A 16,735-nucleotide genomic window follows, 5' to 3' on the forward strand; every position below is an offset into this window, starting at 1 on the left:
TTCCGGAACCGATTTATTTGATGTCTGAATTATTTTTCTGAAATGTTCAGGGTCAACTTGGAGTGGTTGGAATAGCAAACAATTGGGCAGGACCCATAATTTGCAATTTTGGCACACTTGATTAATGGGCAGTCCCTAAATCTGCAATTGATTTGCTCCCACAGTTCATCTTCTAGGGGCATCAGCGAATTACAGTATAGGAGTTATGAAATGTAAAGTAAAGCTACTGTTGTTTATTTTCTATTCGGCAGAATGGGATAGATTATAAATCTATTTTATGATGGGCAAGAAGGTGAAGCCACTTTCCTTTTGACCACTAGCATAACAGTACCAAGGGATGTTTGAAGGCTGCAATAATCAAGAGGCATAAACTGGAAAAAAAATGTTTCAACAATGTGATTTGTGTTCTTGGAATTTTTAAAACTCTTACCACATTTTTAGTTCTGAAATTTTGTACTAACATTTTGTTTTCTTTGTTTTGTAAGAGGGTTTTGTGATTGCTAATGACGTTGACAACAAGCGGTGTTACCTGTTGGTTCATCAATCAAAACGTTTGCACAGTCCTTGTATAATGGTAGTGAATCATGATGCATCAAATATACCAAGATTACAGATGGTGGACACTGAGGGTCAAAGGAACATTCTCTTCTATGATAGGATTTTGTGCGATGTACCATGCAGGTACGGTAGGTTTTCTGCATGGTGTGAATGCTAAGAGAATGTATTACTGTTTTTTAGTAGCTTTAAGAGATTCCTTCATTGTGACTAAATATGCAACATCTGATTGCATGTCATTCACAAATGCAAATTTCCACACTGATTCATGGTAATTTGATACTTACTCTCTTAGAAAACCTCGTACTACATATGGCACTTTATCTGCTTGTTATTAGGAGGAAGAAATGAATTCTGAGTAGTTTGCCCTTTTTATTATGTTTCATGATTGAACACGAACATTATGAATTGATAGTGAAGGTTAAGTAGTGAAGTACAGAATTTTCTGAGAATTTATAGTATGTTAATGTGATTGAAGTTATAGTTTTGAAGAATAATTAGCTGCTGCAGAGTTTTGAAGATGTACCTCAATGGCTTGATTTTGTGTAATGTCAATACAATGTTAAAAGAAAGCTTTTATTAATCTAAGTCCCATTCAAATAGGCATTTTGTGGGAAAGGTTAAATTTCAATTTCTTTTGGTGTGTATGAGTGAGGTTTCTATATAAATGTCTGTCTATTGTGTTCATTAATATAGCTGCTACGTTGTGTAAAGTGAAGCCAAGTTTTCTCCCTTGCTATGGAGAAGAGTTTGTGACTTCTGCTTGGCATTCTCCTGCTATATTCCAATGAATGGTGGATTTCTCTATTCTCAACTTGTGTCTTGTCATTCCAGTAGCCCATTAATCATCCAAAAGGCTGTCCTATTGTATTTCTTTAACCTGGAGTGATTTTAGGGAAAGCCATTTAAGCAGTTCGAGCCACTGAAGAATAAATGTTTGCCATTTGGCTGCTTGAAATACTGAATTTGGTATTCCAGGTACTCCCCATTACGGCGGCACGGTAGCACAGTGGTTAGCACTGCTGCTTCACAGCTCCAGGGACCTGGGTTCAATTCCCGGCTTGGGTCACTGTCTGTGTGGAGTTTGTACATTCTCCTCGTGTCTGCATGGGTTTCCTCCGGGTGCTCCGGTTTCCTCCCACAGTCCAAAGATGTACGGGTTAGGTTGATTGGCCATGCTAAAATTGCCCCTTAGTGTCCTGGGATGTGTAGATTAGAGGGATTAGCAGGTAAAATATGTCGGGATATGGGGGTAGGGCCTAGGTGGGATTGTGGTCGGTGCAGACTCGATGGGCCGAATGGCCTCTTTCTGTACTGTAGGGTTTCTATGATTTCTATGATTAAGCACACAATACTGCCACCGTCCAGCAGGGTAGAGATGCGCCTCCCATGGATTTTTGTTATGCAGTTTGCTATCAAACACTATTTCTGTTGCGCTGAACATCTTCTGTGAGGTTTTGTTCCCCATTGTGTTACAGCACCCCAGTCCATTGATCTTCTCAAATTAAGAAACCATCAGCTTGTCTTGTAGGAATAATAACATGCAGGATTAGGTTTTGAATTTGGACTGTTTGTATATAAGTCTGTCCTCTTTCGGAGTTTTGAGAATGTGTTTCTATATGATTACAGTGGCGATGCAACCTTAAGAAAGAATATTGATGTGTGGAAAAAATGGACAACCAGCAACAGCCTGCAGTTGCATGGGTAAAATCATTAATAATCTTTGAGGTTAAAGGAATTGGGTCTATTTGATCAGTCCAATGCATTGTTTTTTTTTTACACAAGAACTGACTGTAATGGATTTCTGAGTCTAAGCTACTATAAATTAGAGTCTGGTTAGAAAACCAACATAGGTACAGAAGGGGCAGGTTGTATCTGTCCATTATAGTGGACATTTTGAGGAACTGGGTGATGCAGTAAAGATTATCAGGATTTTAGGAAGGCATTTTGCTATGAGTCAAGTAATTGACAAATTTTCCAGCTATTCGCCAGGAGGATAGATGGTCATTTGTAGACTGAGCAAGAGTGGTGGTATGTGGAATGTTTTCGGAGTAGAAACCAGTAATGTGTGGAGTTTCACAGGGGTCAGTATTGGGGTCACAGTTAATTTTTCTAAATAAGTTAGAAATGCAATATTATACAAGTATACTCACCCGTCCAGCAAAACTAGCCACTTGATAAACATATTACCAGTATCAAGTTAAATGATTGATGTAAAGAGCATTGGTTCTCTATCAGTATGTGCTGATCTATAGTGGGCGGTATAGGACTCCCATTAAAAATAGCTAGTTACCTTTTAAGTACAATATATGAATAAACAATATATAGTTTTCGGTGTCAAGCTAATTTTCCTATACTCACCAGTTAAGAAAAATAAGAAGAATTTGTAATCTCTGAGCGGAAGGTTTAATTCTCTACCCGAACCATATAAAACTGATTCAGACTTTAAAAATGCAAGCAGCCTTCCTTTGCTGCCTGCTGAAACCATTTACTTCTGTGTCCCTTATCTTGCGTCTGTGTGTAGGCAAGATTTTTTTATATGTAATTAATCTATAATGGATATAAACATTGAAGACAAAATAATTTGTGTAGCACTTCCATTTTTTAATCCTTTCATGGGATGGGAACATTTTTGGCAGGACCAGCACTTGTTGCTCATGCCCATGGTAGTGGTGAGCTGCTACTTTGAATTGCTGCACCTATCTGGAGTAAATGCACCCTACGGTTCTTATCTAAGGAAAGATATACTGGCACTGGAGGCAGTCCAGAGAAGGCTCACTAGCTTAATCCCGGGTATGGAGAAATTCTTCTTATGAGGAGAGGTTGAGTAGGTCAGGCCTGTAGTCATTGGCGTTTAGAAGAATGAGAGGTGATCTTATTGAGACGCGAAGGATTCTCAAGGGACTTGACAGGTTAGGTGCTGAGAGTTAGAAAGTTTAGGACCAGAGGGCATAATCTCAGAGAAAGGAGTCGTCACCCATTTAAGACAGATGAGGAGAAATTTCTTCTTTATTGCAAACTTCTTTATTGCTGAGTGCTGTAGAGGTTGAGTCGTTAAGTGTGTTCAAGGCTGAAATGGACAGATTTTAATCAGTATGGAAATTGAGGATTATGGGGATAAGGTGGAAAAGTGGAGTTGAGGATTATATCAGATCTGTCATGATCTCATTGAATGGTGGAGCAGCATCGATGGGCCAAATGGCCTATTTCTGCTCCTATGTCTTCTGGTCTTTCCTAAACACATGGCATACAGGTATAATCCGCAGTCTTGTCCTCTATTAAAGCCATAACATTGTATTTCCACAGTGCACTCTGTGCCTATAACTCACCAATCTTATTTACCACATTCTGTGTATTAACATGCGTGATTGGTAACCTTGATTTGGGCTTTATTTCATCTTTTTTCTGAACCCACTTATTTACTTTCTACTTCCCAATATTCTGTTCACCTTGGTCATCCGCTCTGATATTACCTCCTGGTTTCCACACCTCTGCCAAGTTAGTTTAAACCCTTCCCAACAGCACTAGCAAATTTCTTCTCTGGCATCAGCTCTGTTTAGGTGTCACACATCCAGCCTGTACAGTGCCCATCACCCCAGAGCATTTTCCAATGCCCCAGAAATCTAAATGACACCTTCCCACCATCTTTCCGGCCATGCATTCATCTGCTTTATCCTCCTATCTCTATACGCAGTTGTGTGTGATACTGAGTAATCTGGATATCACTACTTTTGGGATCTTGCTTGCTAATTTACTACCTAGCTTCCTACTTTTTGACTGCAAGACCACATCCCCCCTTCTGCCCATGTCGTTGATAGTGACGTGGATCATGGATGTTGGTTGTTCACCTTTTCTCCTTAGGGTGCTATACAACTATTCTGTGACATCCTTAATCTTAGCACCAGGGAGGAAACACACCATCCTTGATTCTCTTTGAAATGGTTATTCCCCTAACTATTGAGTCTCCTCTCACTATTGCTCTTCTAGTACTCTTTGTGCCCCCTCTGTTCAGCTGTGCCACTCATGATGCCCTGGATCTGGATCTGGCTCTGGTTGCACTCCCCATCATGCTCATCAGTATGGCCAGAGACTGGGATGCATTCGGGTAACACCTTTATTATCTGACTGTTTCTTCTCAACTGTCTGGTGGTCACCCATATCCTCGCTCTTCTTGTACTTTTAAACTGCAAGGTGACCACACCTATAAATGTACTATCCACAAAGCTCTTGACCTCCCAGGTGCACTGCAGTAACACTAGCTGTTGCTCAAGCTATGAAACCCAGAGCTCAAGCTGCTGCAACTGACTGCACAGAATGGTTACCCAGTATACCGATAGAGTCCTGGAGGTCCCACGAGGCACAGGATGAGCATTCCTGAGGTTGTAGCAGCCCTGCCATTACTCTCTATATTACATGATTAACCTTCCTTATACTAATAAACCTTAAAAATAAACAAATTACACTCACCAGCTACTTGTTCCTTCCTGTTGGATAGACTTGATCCCTAACTTTGGGGAAAGGGGAAACCCAGTAGCAGTACTCACCAGCCAGTCACTTCACAGCTTTCCTCTGATGCCACTTTGAGTTTTTTCTCCCACTTTTTTCACACTCTGTGGAGCCCCAGACACTGCTGCTGCTTCAGGTAAGTATCAGCCCCCACCCTGGGCCTCAGTTTATCTCCTTACAGGCATCCCTGATTTCACCCAAGTTTGCCTGCTTTTTGCTGCTGCTGCTTCAGGTAAGTCAGCCATATATTTCCTTTCACATGTTTTGCCTGATGCCATGAGACTTCATGGGAACCTGTGTCAATGTTGAGGACTTCCAGGGCAACTCATCTCTGTTTACTAAGATCTTTTAGGTCTACAAGAGTAGGCAGATGAGGCTTTTTCAGTAGAGTACTCCAATGTAGAGTGAGTTTAGGCTCTGATTAGGAATACATCTTTGCCCAATAGTTCATAATCACTATATTGCAACCAGTTTTATATAAGATGCTCTACATGGTGTGCAGAGACACGTCTAGTGCAGTCAAAATCAGTTTGTGTATGTATGGTAGTTGGCAAGTGCATCTTCATTATTTTTCAAATCATTTGAAGTAGTTTTGAAAGACTGTTCGTTCAGAAAGATTGCCTTGTGTCCAGTCAACTTGTGACTTGGCAGTCTCTCTGACTACTTTTCTGGGTAAGAGTTTGAACAACACCAGGTTAAAGTCCAACAGGTTTATTTGGTAGCAAATGCCATTAGCTTTCGGAGCGCTGCTCCTTCGTCAGATGGAGTGGATATTCACAGATATCCACTCCATCTGACAAAGGAGCAGCGCTCCGAAAGCTAATGGCATTTGCTACCAGTTTAACCTGGTGTTGTTAAAACTCTTACTGTGTTTACCCCAGTCCAACGCCGGCATCTCCACATCATGACTACTTTTCTGGGAACATCTGGCTTGCATTATGGAAGTCAATCTTGTCAAAATTAGCAACACTCCCTTTTGTATTCAATTAGCTTTTACACATCTGCTTGTTTTAGTTTTGTTTTACTCGAGCACTTTGTAGAGCAAAATTGTTGTCTCATTTTAACTTCCATATCCAAGTTTGCAGCAAAGAATTGCAATCCGTGGTGTGGAACAGTTGGCAATTGGAGGCAGAATGGTTTACTCTACTTGTTCTCTGAACCCTATTGAAAATGAAGCAGTAATAGCAACTATTCTTGAGAAGAGTGAAGGTGAGCATGTCCAATATTTGCATCAAGTGTAATTTTGTTTAAAATATGATTGTGAAATAATATTATAGAATAGTCAGTTTTGCTGTATATTAATGGATGTAACCTACAATATTTCCATTTGAACTCGACTTTGAAATCACCTTTCATCAAAGTGGAGTGCTTTAAAAAAAAATTTATGTGTGAAAACGTTCTGTTACTTAAAATACCGAAGACACATTTGTGGTTGAATTTCACTTCTGTTTTAAGTTAGGAGTTTCTGACATTTTTTCATTGTTGGTTTGAGTTAAGGGAAGAGAAGAATTGTGAGTATTGTAAATTGGTCTAACATTTGAATCACTTCTGTTGGGGGGGGGGGGGGGGGGCGGGGGAGTGGGCAGGTGGTGAATATAAAACTTTGCACTCCAGATCAGTTGACAACATGTTAATTTGTTGTAGGAACTCTTGAATTAATTGACGTCTCGTCAGAGTTGCCAGGGTTGAAGCGGATGCCTGGCTTAACATCATGGAAGGTAACTATTTTGAGTTAAAACTCATTTTGTCTTCCTTTATCCTGCTCAAGATTCTCCAGAATATAATATTTTTTGTTTTTAACTGTTGGGACACAAGTCATCAATTTAAATCTTTTCAATGCATAATTGAAGCTGAGTTCAGTGAAAACTAGAAATGTGGCATGTTTATAAATTTGCAATTGAAGGAAGGGGCTGGATTAGATCCCAGGCTTGATTGACTTTTCTAAGTGCTCTGTTTTCTCCTCTCTTTTCCCCTCATGCAGTCCTGCGTTTGCTGATCTTAACTCTCAATAATGCAAATGGGGGTGAAAAGATGAGGTGTGAAGATATAGAGACTGTAGTTTTTTTAAAAATTATCACTTTTATTTTAAGTTACATTGGTTGCTTTTATCTTTGGGTTGTAAGATTTATTTTACTGTACATCAGGTAATGACGAGAGAAGGCCATTGGTATGTGGAATGGTCAGATGTACCAGAGAACAAACAGACCCAGATCCGCCCTACAATGTTCCCAATCAAGGACCCTGAAAAGCTCAAAGTAATGAATCTGGAGAGATGGTTAGTCATGTTTGGTTCTTCTGATATTACTAATTTGATGTACACAATACTTGAAAGTGAAATTATAACCAACTTAAATTGTGGAATCTCGTAAATAGGAACACCATTCATTTCACATTTTGAGTTCTTTTCATTGATACAACAAACGTAGGAAAGCAAGATGTGAAGAGGACATGAGTCTATGAGGGGGATATAGATAGGTTAGGTGGGTGGCAAAGATCTGGCAAATGGAGTATAATGTAGAAAAATATGAAATTGTCCATTTTGGCAGGAAAAAATGAAAAAGCAGCATATTATCTAATTGGTGAGAGATTGCAGAAATTTGAGATAGAGGGATTTAGGTATCCTGGTGCATTAATCGCAAAAAGGTTAGCATGCAGGTAAAGCAAGTAATTAGGAAAGCTAATATAATGTTATCATTTATTAAGAGGGGAATTGAATATCATAGAACCATACAGCGCTGAAAACGCCCTTCAGCCCATCGAGTCTGCACCGACATATTAGGAACACTTGCACTCCCACCTAATCCCATCTGCCAGCACTTGGCCCATAGCCCTGAATGTTATGATGTGCCAAGCGTTCATCCAGACACTTTTTAAAGGATGTGAGGCAACTCGCCTCTACCACCTTCCCAGGCAGTGCATTCCAGACCGTCACCACCATCTGGGTTTTAAAAAAAAGTTTTCCCTCGCATCTCTTCTCCTCCCCCCGCCCCCCCCCCCCCCCCAACCAAAATCTCCTGCCCCTCAGCTTGAACCTATGTCCCCTCGTGACTGACCCTTCAACTTAAGGGAACAACTGCTCTGTCCATGTTTCTTATAATCTTGATCAGGTTGCTCCTCTGTCTTCTCTGCTCCAATTAAATCAAGTAAGAGTTTTAACAACACCAGGTTAAAGTCCAACAGGTTTCTTTGGTAGCAAATACCATTAGCTTTCGGAGCGCTGCTCCTTCGTCAGATGGAGTGGAAATGTGCTCTCAAACAGGGCACAGAGACACAAAAATCAAGTTACAGAATACTGATTAGAATGCGAATCCCTACAGCCAGCCAGATCTTAAAGATACAGACAATGTGGGTGGAGGGAGCATTAAGCACAGGTTAAAGAGATGCGTATTGTCTCCAGACAGGACAGCCTGCAAGTCCAGGAGGCAAGCTGTGGGGGTTACTGATAATGTGACATAAATCCAACATCCCGGTTTAGGCTGTCCTCATGTGTGCAGAACTTGGCTATCAGAAACTGAGCAGAAACTGATAGCCAAGTTCCGCACACATGAGGACGGCCTAAACCGGGATGTTGGATTTATGTCACATTATCAGTAACATAGAACATAGAACATAGAACATTACAGCGCAGAACAGGCCCTTCGGCCCACGATGTTGCACCGACCAGTTAAAAAAAAAACTGTGACCCTCCAACCTAAACCAATTTCTTTTCGTCCATGAACCTATCTACGGATCTCTTAAACGCCCCCAAACTAGGCGCATTTACTACTGATGCTGGCAGGGCATTCCAATCCCTCACCACCCTCTGGGTAAAGAACCTACCCCTGACATCGGTTCTATAACTACCCCCCCTCAATTTAAAGCCATGCCCCCTCGTGCTGGATTTCTCCATCAGAGGAAAAAGGCTATCACTATCCACCCTATCTAAACCTCTAATCATCTTATATGTTTCAATAAGATCCCCTCTTAGCCGCCGCCTTTCCAGCGAAAACAATCCCAAATCCCTCAGCCTCTCCTCATAGGATCTCCCCTCCATACCAGGCAACATCCTGGTAAACCTCCTCTGCACCCTCTCCAAAGCCTCCACATCCTTCCTGTAATGTGGGGACCAGAACTGCACACAGTACTCCAAGTGCGGCCGCACCAGAGTTGTGTACAGTTGCAACATAACGCTACGACTCCTAAATTCAATCCCCCTACCAATAAACGCCAAGACACCATATGCCTTCTTAACAACCTTATCTACTTGATTCCCAACTTTCAGGGATCTATGCACACATACACCTAGATCCCTCTGCTCCTCCACACTATTCAAAGTCCTCCCGTTAGCCCTATACTCAACACATCTGTTATTCCTACCAAAGTGAATTACCTCACACTTCTCCGCATTAAACTCCATCCGCCACCTCTCGGCCCAACTTTGCAACCTGTCTAAGTCTTCCTGCAAACTACGACACCCTTCCTCACTGTCTACCACACCACCGACTTTGGTGTCATCAGCAAATTTGCTAATCCACCCAACTATACCCTCATCCAGATCATTAATAAATATTACAAACAGCAGTGGCCCCAAAACAGATCCCTGAGGTACACCACTTGTAACCGCACTCCATGATGAATATTTACTATCAACCACCACCCTCTGTTTCCTATCCGCTAGCCAATTCCTGATCCAATTTCCTAGATCACCCCCAATCCCATACATCTGCATTTTCTGCATTAACCCCCACAGCTTGCCTCCTGGACTTGCAGGCTGTCCTGTCTGGAGACAATACGCATCTCTTTAACCTGTGCTTAATGCTCCCTCCACCCACATTGTCTGTATCTTTAAGATCTGGCTGGATGTAGGGATTCGCATTCTAATCAGTATTCTGTAACTTGATTTTTGTGTCTCTGTGCCCTGTTTGAGAGCACATTTCCACTCCATCTGACGAAGGAGCAGTGCTCCGAAAGCTAATGGTATTTGCTACCAAAGAAACCTGTTGGACTTTAACCTGGTGTTGTTAAAACTCTTACTGTGTTCACCCCAGTCCAACGCCGGCATCTCCACATCCCAATTAAATCAACCCAAGCTTACGCAACCTCTCTTCATAACTTAAATGTTCCATCCCAGACAACATCCTGGTGAATCTCCTCTGCACCCCCTCCATTGCAATCACATCTTTCCAATAATATGGCGACCAGAACTGCACACACTACTCCAGGCTGTGGCTTCACCAAAATTCTATACAACTCCAACATTACTTCTCTGCTTTTGTAATCTATGCCTCGATTGATAAAACCAAGTGTCCCATATGCCCTTTTTCATCACCCTACTAACATACCCTTCCGCCTTCAACGATCTGTGGACAAACATGCCAAGGTCCCATTGTTCCACAGAACTTCCCAGTGTCCTACCATTCATTGAGTACTTTCTTGTCAAATTACTCCTTCCGAAGTGTATCACCTCACAATTTTCAGGGTAAAATTCTATCTGCCCGTTTGACCATTCCATCTCTATCTTCTTGTCACCCAACATACACCGCCTCACTGTTAACCACGCGTCCAATCTTTGTGTCATCCGCAAACTTACTAATTCTACCTCCCACATAGTCATCAATGTCATTTATATAAATGACGAATAATAGGGGGCCCAATACAGATCTCTGTGGTACGTCCCCGGACACTGGCTTCCAGTCACTAAAGCGACCTTCTGTCATCACCCTCTGTTTCCTACAACTGAGCCAATTTTGAATCCACTTTATCAGATTACCCTGTATCTCATGTGAATTTATCTTCTTTACAAGTCTCCCATGTGGGACCTTGTCAAAGGATTTGCTGAAATCCATATAAACTACATCGACTTGTCTACATACCTGGTTACCTCCTCAAAAAATTCAGTCACATTTGTTAGGCATGACCCTCCCTCTGATGAAGCCACGCTGACTATCCCTGATCAGGCTTTGCCTCTCCAAAAGAAAATAGATGCTCTCCTTCAGAAGTTTCACTAATAGTTTCCCTACCACTGATGTGAGACTCACTGGTCTGTAGTTCCCTGGTTTATCTCTACAACCCTTCCTAAATAGTGGAACCATATTTGTTGTTCTCCAGTCGTCTGGCACTTCCCCCGTGGCCAGAGAGGAAGTGAAAATTTGGGAATATAAAAGGAGGAAGGTTCTGCTTCAGTTATTGGGGAGACCAATCTGGAGTATTGTGTAAGTATTGGTCTCCTTATTTAAGGAAGGATGTAAGTGCATTGGAAACAGTTCAGTGAAGGTTTGCCAGACTAATATCTGGAAAGGGCAGGTTATCTTAATGAGGACAGGTTAGACAGGCTGGACTTGAATCCATTGGAGTTTAAAATAGTAAAAGGTGATTTGGTTGAAACATCTAAGGTCTTGACGGTGAATTTGGAGAGGATAGTTCCTATAATCTAGAATGTTGCGGTCACTTTGAAAATACAGGGTTATCCATTTAAAACATGAGGAGAAACTCTCTGAGAATCATGAGTCCTCAGAAGATGATGGAAGCAGAGTCTTTGAATAATTTTAAGGCAGAAGTAAATTGATTCTTGATAAGCAAGGAGGTGAAAAGTTTTACAGCGGAATGTGGAGTTGAGTTTACAATCAGAACCACAATGATCTTATTGAATGGTGGAGCAGACTCAAGGGGCTGAGTGGACTACTCCTGCTCCTAGTTTGTATGATGAGATTAACCTTGGGACATACCCATGCTCAATAGAAACCTCAAAAGTCTCGTTACTACATTTACAAATAATTTTCTTCCACTGTGGCTTATTAACCTTGACAATGCTACACCATGCTTATTTTAAACTTTTGTAGTAGCATATAGTGGTAATAAAAAGGTACTTTATGAAAATATAAAGACCTGAAGTATGAGACTGTATTGGTTCAAGCTTTGTTAAATACTTTTAAGTCCAAAGATGTGGAGGCTAGATGGATTGGCCATGGGAAATGTGTGGGGTTAAGTGGATAGGGCGCAGGAAAAGGCCCTGGGTAAGATGCTCGGTATCAGTAAGAGAGTTGGTGCAGACACAGTGGCCTCTTTTGCACTGTAAGGATTCTACGAAATCATCCACTGAAGTGACAAAACGTTTCTGGGATAAAATTTTCTGCTTGTAACTTAGTTTGTAAAATTCTCCTAGTTTGCATAAACTATAATTGTAAATAGTAAAAGTTTAGTATCGTATTGAAAGATATTGATAATTAAAGGGGTAACAAATACCATTTTTTTCTGTGCCATGGTATCAGATTCTGTTCCCAACTTTATTGGTATTTTGATTGTAAAGAAAAATTTGCAAGCATTTCTTTGTAAAATTATGAATGTTTAAGAAGACTGCATAATTTGCTGTATGTCACTGGCTTTCAGGAAAGAAATATGCACAGTTGTATTCAAATTTCCACTTGTATGACAACTTTTTTAAAACAGTATTAGGATACTTCCTCATCATCAAAATACCGGAGGGTTCTTTGTTGCTGTTCTGGAGAAAAAAGCTCCTATGCCATGGAACAAGCGAGAACCAAGGGTAAGATGGTGTGCCTATTCATTATATTTAAATAAATATTTCTGTTCTTAAAATGTTTCTACATTTTTCACCTTTCTCAACTGTTACTGTTCTCGGCAGTTGGCAAGAATGCATTGCTGGTGTGAGTAATGTTCCTCTCTCTGTCTCAGCATTATGCATTTGACTGAAAAAGTAGGCAGGTACCCTGTTCATTGTGGCTTACTGAACAGAATTGCAAGGAGATTTGCAAGACCAGTTTGAGCTAACCTTTTTTTATCTCTCCTTGCTTCTTGTAAGCAGGTGTCTTTGTATCCCATTGCGATCATTTAGACAATCTATGCCGGTACAAGCATCACTAAGCTGCCTAAAATTTGATGTTGCCCTTTTCATTAAGCTGCCTGTATGGTGACCTTCAGTTTATCCTTGAAGGCTATGATTTACAGTAGTCCACATTTTTGCTTTAGGGGTGGGAGGGAGATTAAAGAAGAGGATCTATGATTAATCATTTCAACTATGCTTTGTCCTATTTGAGAGCAATCTAATCCTGTTTTATAACTAGGATTATTTTTAACTGACTTCCGTGCCTTGAATCTTTGTAGTATGTTCACTCCATAATAATTATGTCCCATTACTCAGCAAATTGTTTTAATTAACACCAGAGATAGGAACGTTGCCCCTACTGGCACCACTATCTTGCTAAATACCCAGACCCTTTGCAAGTTAGGATGCTTGGATAAACCATGTTCACATCAGCTCCATGTCTGGTAATTGAGGAAGGCCTGGTCTTCAGTGAATCTGCCCAGCACTACATCAAACTGGCTAATGGACTCCAATTGAAATTGTACATCTGTATGATGAAAGATTTGTCATTTTCAAAATGATTGGATCGAATTAATGAATTCAATCTTCAGAAAACTGGCAAAAATAATGGAACCTTCTGTTAAAAATGGAGTTTCGTATTTAACAGTCACTGTAAACCACTGGCTCTATAAAGGGTCTCTTTGCACTAGGCTGATGGACCTGACAGTCTTCTCATCCACATCCACCTATCCCTTCATCTACCTCCATGTAATATATTTTCAAAACCCCGACACTGCATTCAATGAAACAATGGAAGGGTATGCAAAACAGTTTGATTTCAATTTTTTAAAATGACTGGAATCCATTCTTGATTCCTAATTCTGAAGAAAAAGATTGATGAAAAGCCAAAGAGACTGCATACTATTGGGTATAGAAGACCAATCTTCTCAGTTAATTTAGTATAGTAACCATTTTAATCTGTATTTCTGACAGCTGAGACATAAAACGGCAGTAGCTGCTACCCCAGTGGAAGGTGCTGATGAGACACTTGTAGTAATGGATGAAACTAAAAAAACTGATGGTGAAGAATCATCGGCCAGTAAAGATGGTGTTTGTTGGTAGGTTACAGCGTAATTTGTGAGGCTCACCAGGTATTTTGCTCACTTGCCTCTTGTAAAATTTATAACTGCTTTGTGCAACTGTGGCATTGTTTCTTGGTCTTCTGGTGCTGTAGCAGTCCATTTGTGGAGCTATGTAATGTGGGTTTGTGCTTTTGATCCTCTGGGGAGAGCTACTTGTGGTTATTCATATAGTGAGGGAAGTAGAGGGCAGCAGGTGCTTCCAAATTGGCAGAGGAAAATGAGGTGAGTTGCTTTGGGGTGTTTTATTGCAACTCTTGGTGATTAGTTTCAGCATAGATCGAATAGTCATTGTGCAAGTTGGCTGCCATCTTGATGTGATTTGAGTTGTGTTTCAAGGTCATCCACGAAAGCCGTAAGGTGGGAACTTTAAACTTTACATGACCTTCCTACTAATCTAATGTGATTATCTGTTGGGTTTTGGCTGACGTTGGAGAGGGCGGCACGGTGGCACAGTGGTTAGCACTGTTGCCTCACAGCGCCAGCAACCCAGGTTCGATTCCGGCCTCGGGTTACTGTCTGTGTGGAGTTCGCACATTCTCCCCATGTCTGTGTGGGTTTCCTCAGAGTGCTCCAGTTTCCTCCCACAGTCCAAAGATGTGCGGGTTAGGTTGATTGGCCATGCTAAATTGACTCTAGTGTCGGGGGATTAGCAGGGTAAATATGTGGGGTTACGGGAATAGGGCCTGGTGGGATTGTGGTCGGTGCAGACTCAATGGGCTGAATGGCCTCCTTCTGCATTGCAGAGATTCTATGAATTTGGAAAACGCAGTCTAACTTGCTTAATATGTTTACTATTTAGGAAGGAAAGTACTATTCTCATGGAATTTGTTGCTTTTACTGTGTCTGGGTTTAAGTAATCCATTGTCAAATGTTGTCAAATGCTGATACGATTTGAATTGGAATGTGAGTATCTACTCTGCAATTATAAATATTGCATTAGAATAATCCTTGTGAAAATTCAATTTTTAGTCCACCGCCATCAAAGAAAATGAAACTATTTGGATTCAAAGAAGATCCGTTTGTATTCCTGAATGAAGATGATCCCATATTTCTACCGATCCAGTAAGAATTCTTTGAACTTGCTGCTCCTGTTTTCCTGTCTGAATGGGAATGAAAATATTTAGCTTTGACCAGTGATTAAATTCTATTGTTTTGAGTTGGGCTGCTTTGCCGGACCTATCCTCCGAAGTCTATGAATATTGCTTCGAATGAAAGTCGACTTAATAAATGTCACCATTTGGTAGGCTCAAGAATGGAAAAGGTTTATCAACATTATGTAAGAATACTTATGAATGACACAAGCTATTTATTTGATTTGATTTATTATTGTCACATGTATTAGTATGCAGTGAAAAGTATTGTTTCTTGCGCGCTATACAGACAAAGCATACCATTCACAGGGAAGGAAAGGAGAGAGTGCAGAATGTAGTATTATAGTCATAGCTAGGGTGTTGAGAAAGATCAACTTAATGCGAAATAGGTCCATTCAAAAGTCAGCAGGGAAGAAGCTGTTCTTGAGTCGATTGGTACGTGATCTCAGACTTTTGTATCTTTTTCCCGATGGAAGAGAGAATGTCCGGGTTGTGTGGGGTCTTTGATTATGCTGGCTCCTTTTCCAAGGCAGAGGTAAGTGTAGACAGTGTCAGTGGGTGGGAGGTCGGTTTGAGAAATGGACTGGGCTTCATTCACGACCCTTTGTAGTTTCTCACGGTCCTGGACAGAGCAGGAGTCATACCAAGTTGTGATGCAATCAGAAAGAATGCTTCCTATGCTGATTCTGTAGAAGTTGGTGACAGTTGTAGTGGACATGCCAAATTTCCTTAGTCCATTGAGAAAGTAGAGGTGTTGGTGGCTTTCTTAACTATAGTGTCTGCATGGAGGGGCCAGTAAGAAGTCTCACAACACCAGGTTAAAGTCCAACAGGTTTATTTGGTAGCACAAGCCACTAGCTTTCAGAGTGCTGCCCCTTCATCAGATGAGTGGGAGTTCTGTTCACAAACAGGGCATATAAAGACACAAACTCAATGTACAAAATAATGGTTTGAATGCGAGTCTTTACAGGTAACCAAGTCTTAAAGGTACAGACAACATTGTCTGAGATGTATAAGGTCAGAGATGTATAAGGAGTACAGTAATCCATAAGCAGTGTAGCTTTCAGATCTGATAGTCCACAGGTGACTCTAGTCACTGTATAATGAATTATATCATGTTACTCTGAAAGTGCTGCCTATATGTAGAAGGATAGTGGGTAGTTGAGGTGGGTGATGAATAGTTTGAGGGGGAGGATGGGGTGTGGTACTTGAATCTGAAAGTGGGATGTGTTACTCGGATGGTAGGTTTAATGGGTATTTTTGCACCAGTTGGTACAGTGAGGTACATTGGAGATGGATGGTGGTCAATATGTGGGGTGTCTCTGGCCAACAATAAGGTTGTGGCTGGTGTGATGTGGTGGGGACCTGTAGTTAGAATCATAGGAAGTGTATATCCCAGACAGAGGCCAGCTGGCCCACCGTATCTGTCTGCGCCAGCATACATTAAGGTACAAAGTAAAATGAGAATACAGAATCTGGATTCCAGGACTAAGGCTGTACCTATTTGCTTAATTAATTTGCTGATGCAAAGCTTTAACCTGTAGCTGCCCAACTCTCAGGAAATCCAGTTGTATCTGTTCAGGCAATAATTTTTGTATTTTAATTTGCCCAAATGTTCTTGGAAGTTCTAGAATTTATGC

At 41.0% G+C, this 16,735-nt stretch overlaps 1 protein-coding gene across 1 annotated transcript in view; it reads left to right on the forward strand.

Moving 5' to 3' along the window:
- nsun2 (NOP2/Sun RNA methyltransferase 2) overlaps positions 1-16,735 on the forward strand; it is a 43,446-nt gene that overhangs the window by 17,274 nt on the left and 9,437 nt on the right. Inside the window, exons 7-14 of the mRNA XM_078240363.1 lie at positions 486-681; positions 2,185-2,259; positions 6,140-6,270; positions 6,706-6,779; positions 7,206-7,336; positions 12,487-12,583; positions 13,856-13,980; positions 14,974-15,066. Coding sequence (XP_078096489.1) covers positions 486-681; positions 2,185-2,259; positions 6,140-6,270; positions 6,706-6,779; positions 7,206-7,336; positions 12,487-12,583; positions 13,856-13,980; positions 14,974-15,066 — 922 coding nt within the window. The remainder of the gene's footprint in view (positions 1-485; positions 682-2,184; positions 2,260-6,139; positions 6,271-6,705; positions 6,780-7,205; positions 7,337-12,486; positions 12,584-13,855; positions 13,981-14,973; positions 15,067-16,735) is intronic.

The sequence above is a fragment of the Mustelus asterias genome, chromosome 2 (assembly GCF_964213995.1).
Source record: "Mustelus asterias chromosome 2, sMusAst1.hap1.1, whole genome shotgun sequence".
Taxonomy (NCBI): Eukaryota; Metazoa; Chordata; class Chondrichthyes; order Carcharhiniformes; family Triakidae; genus Mustelus; species Mustelus asterias.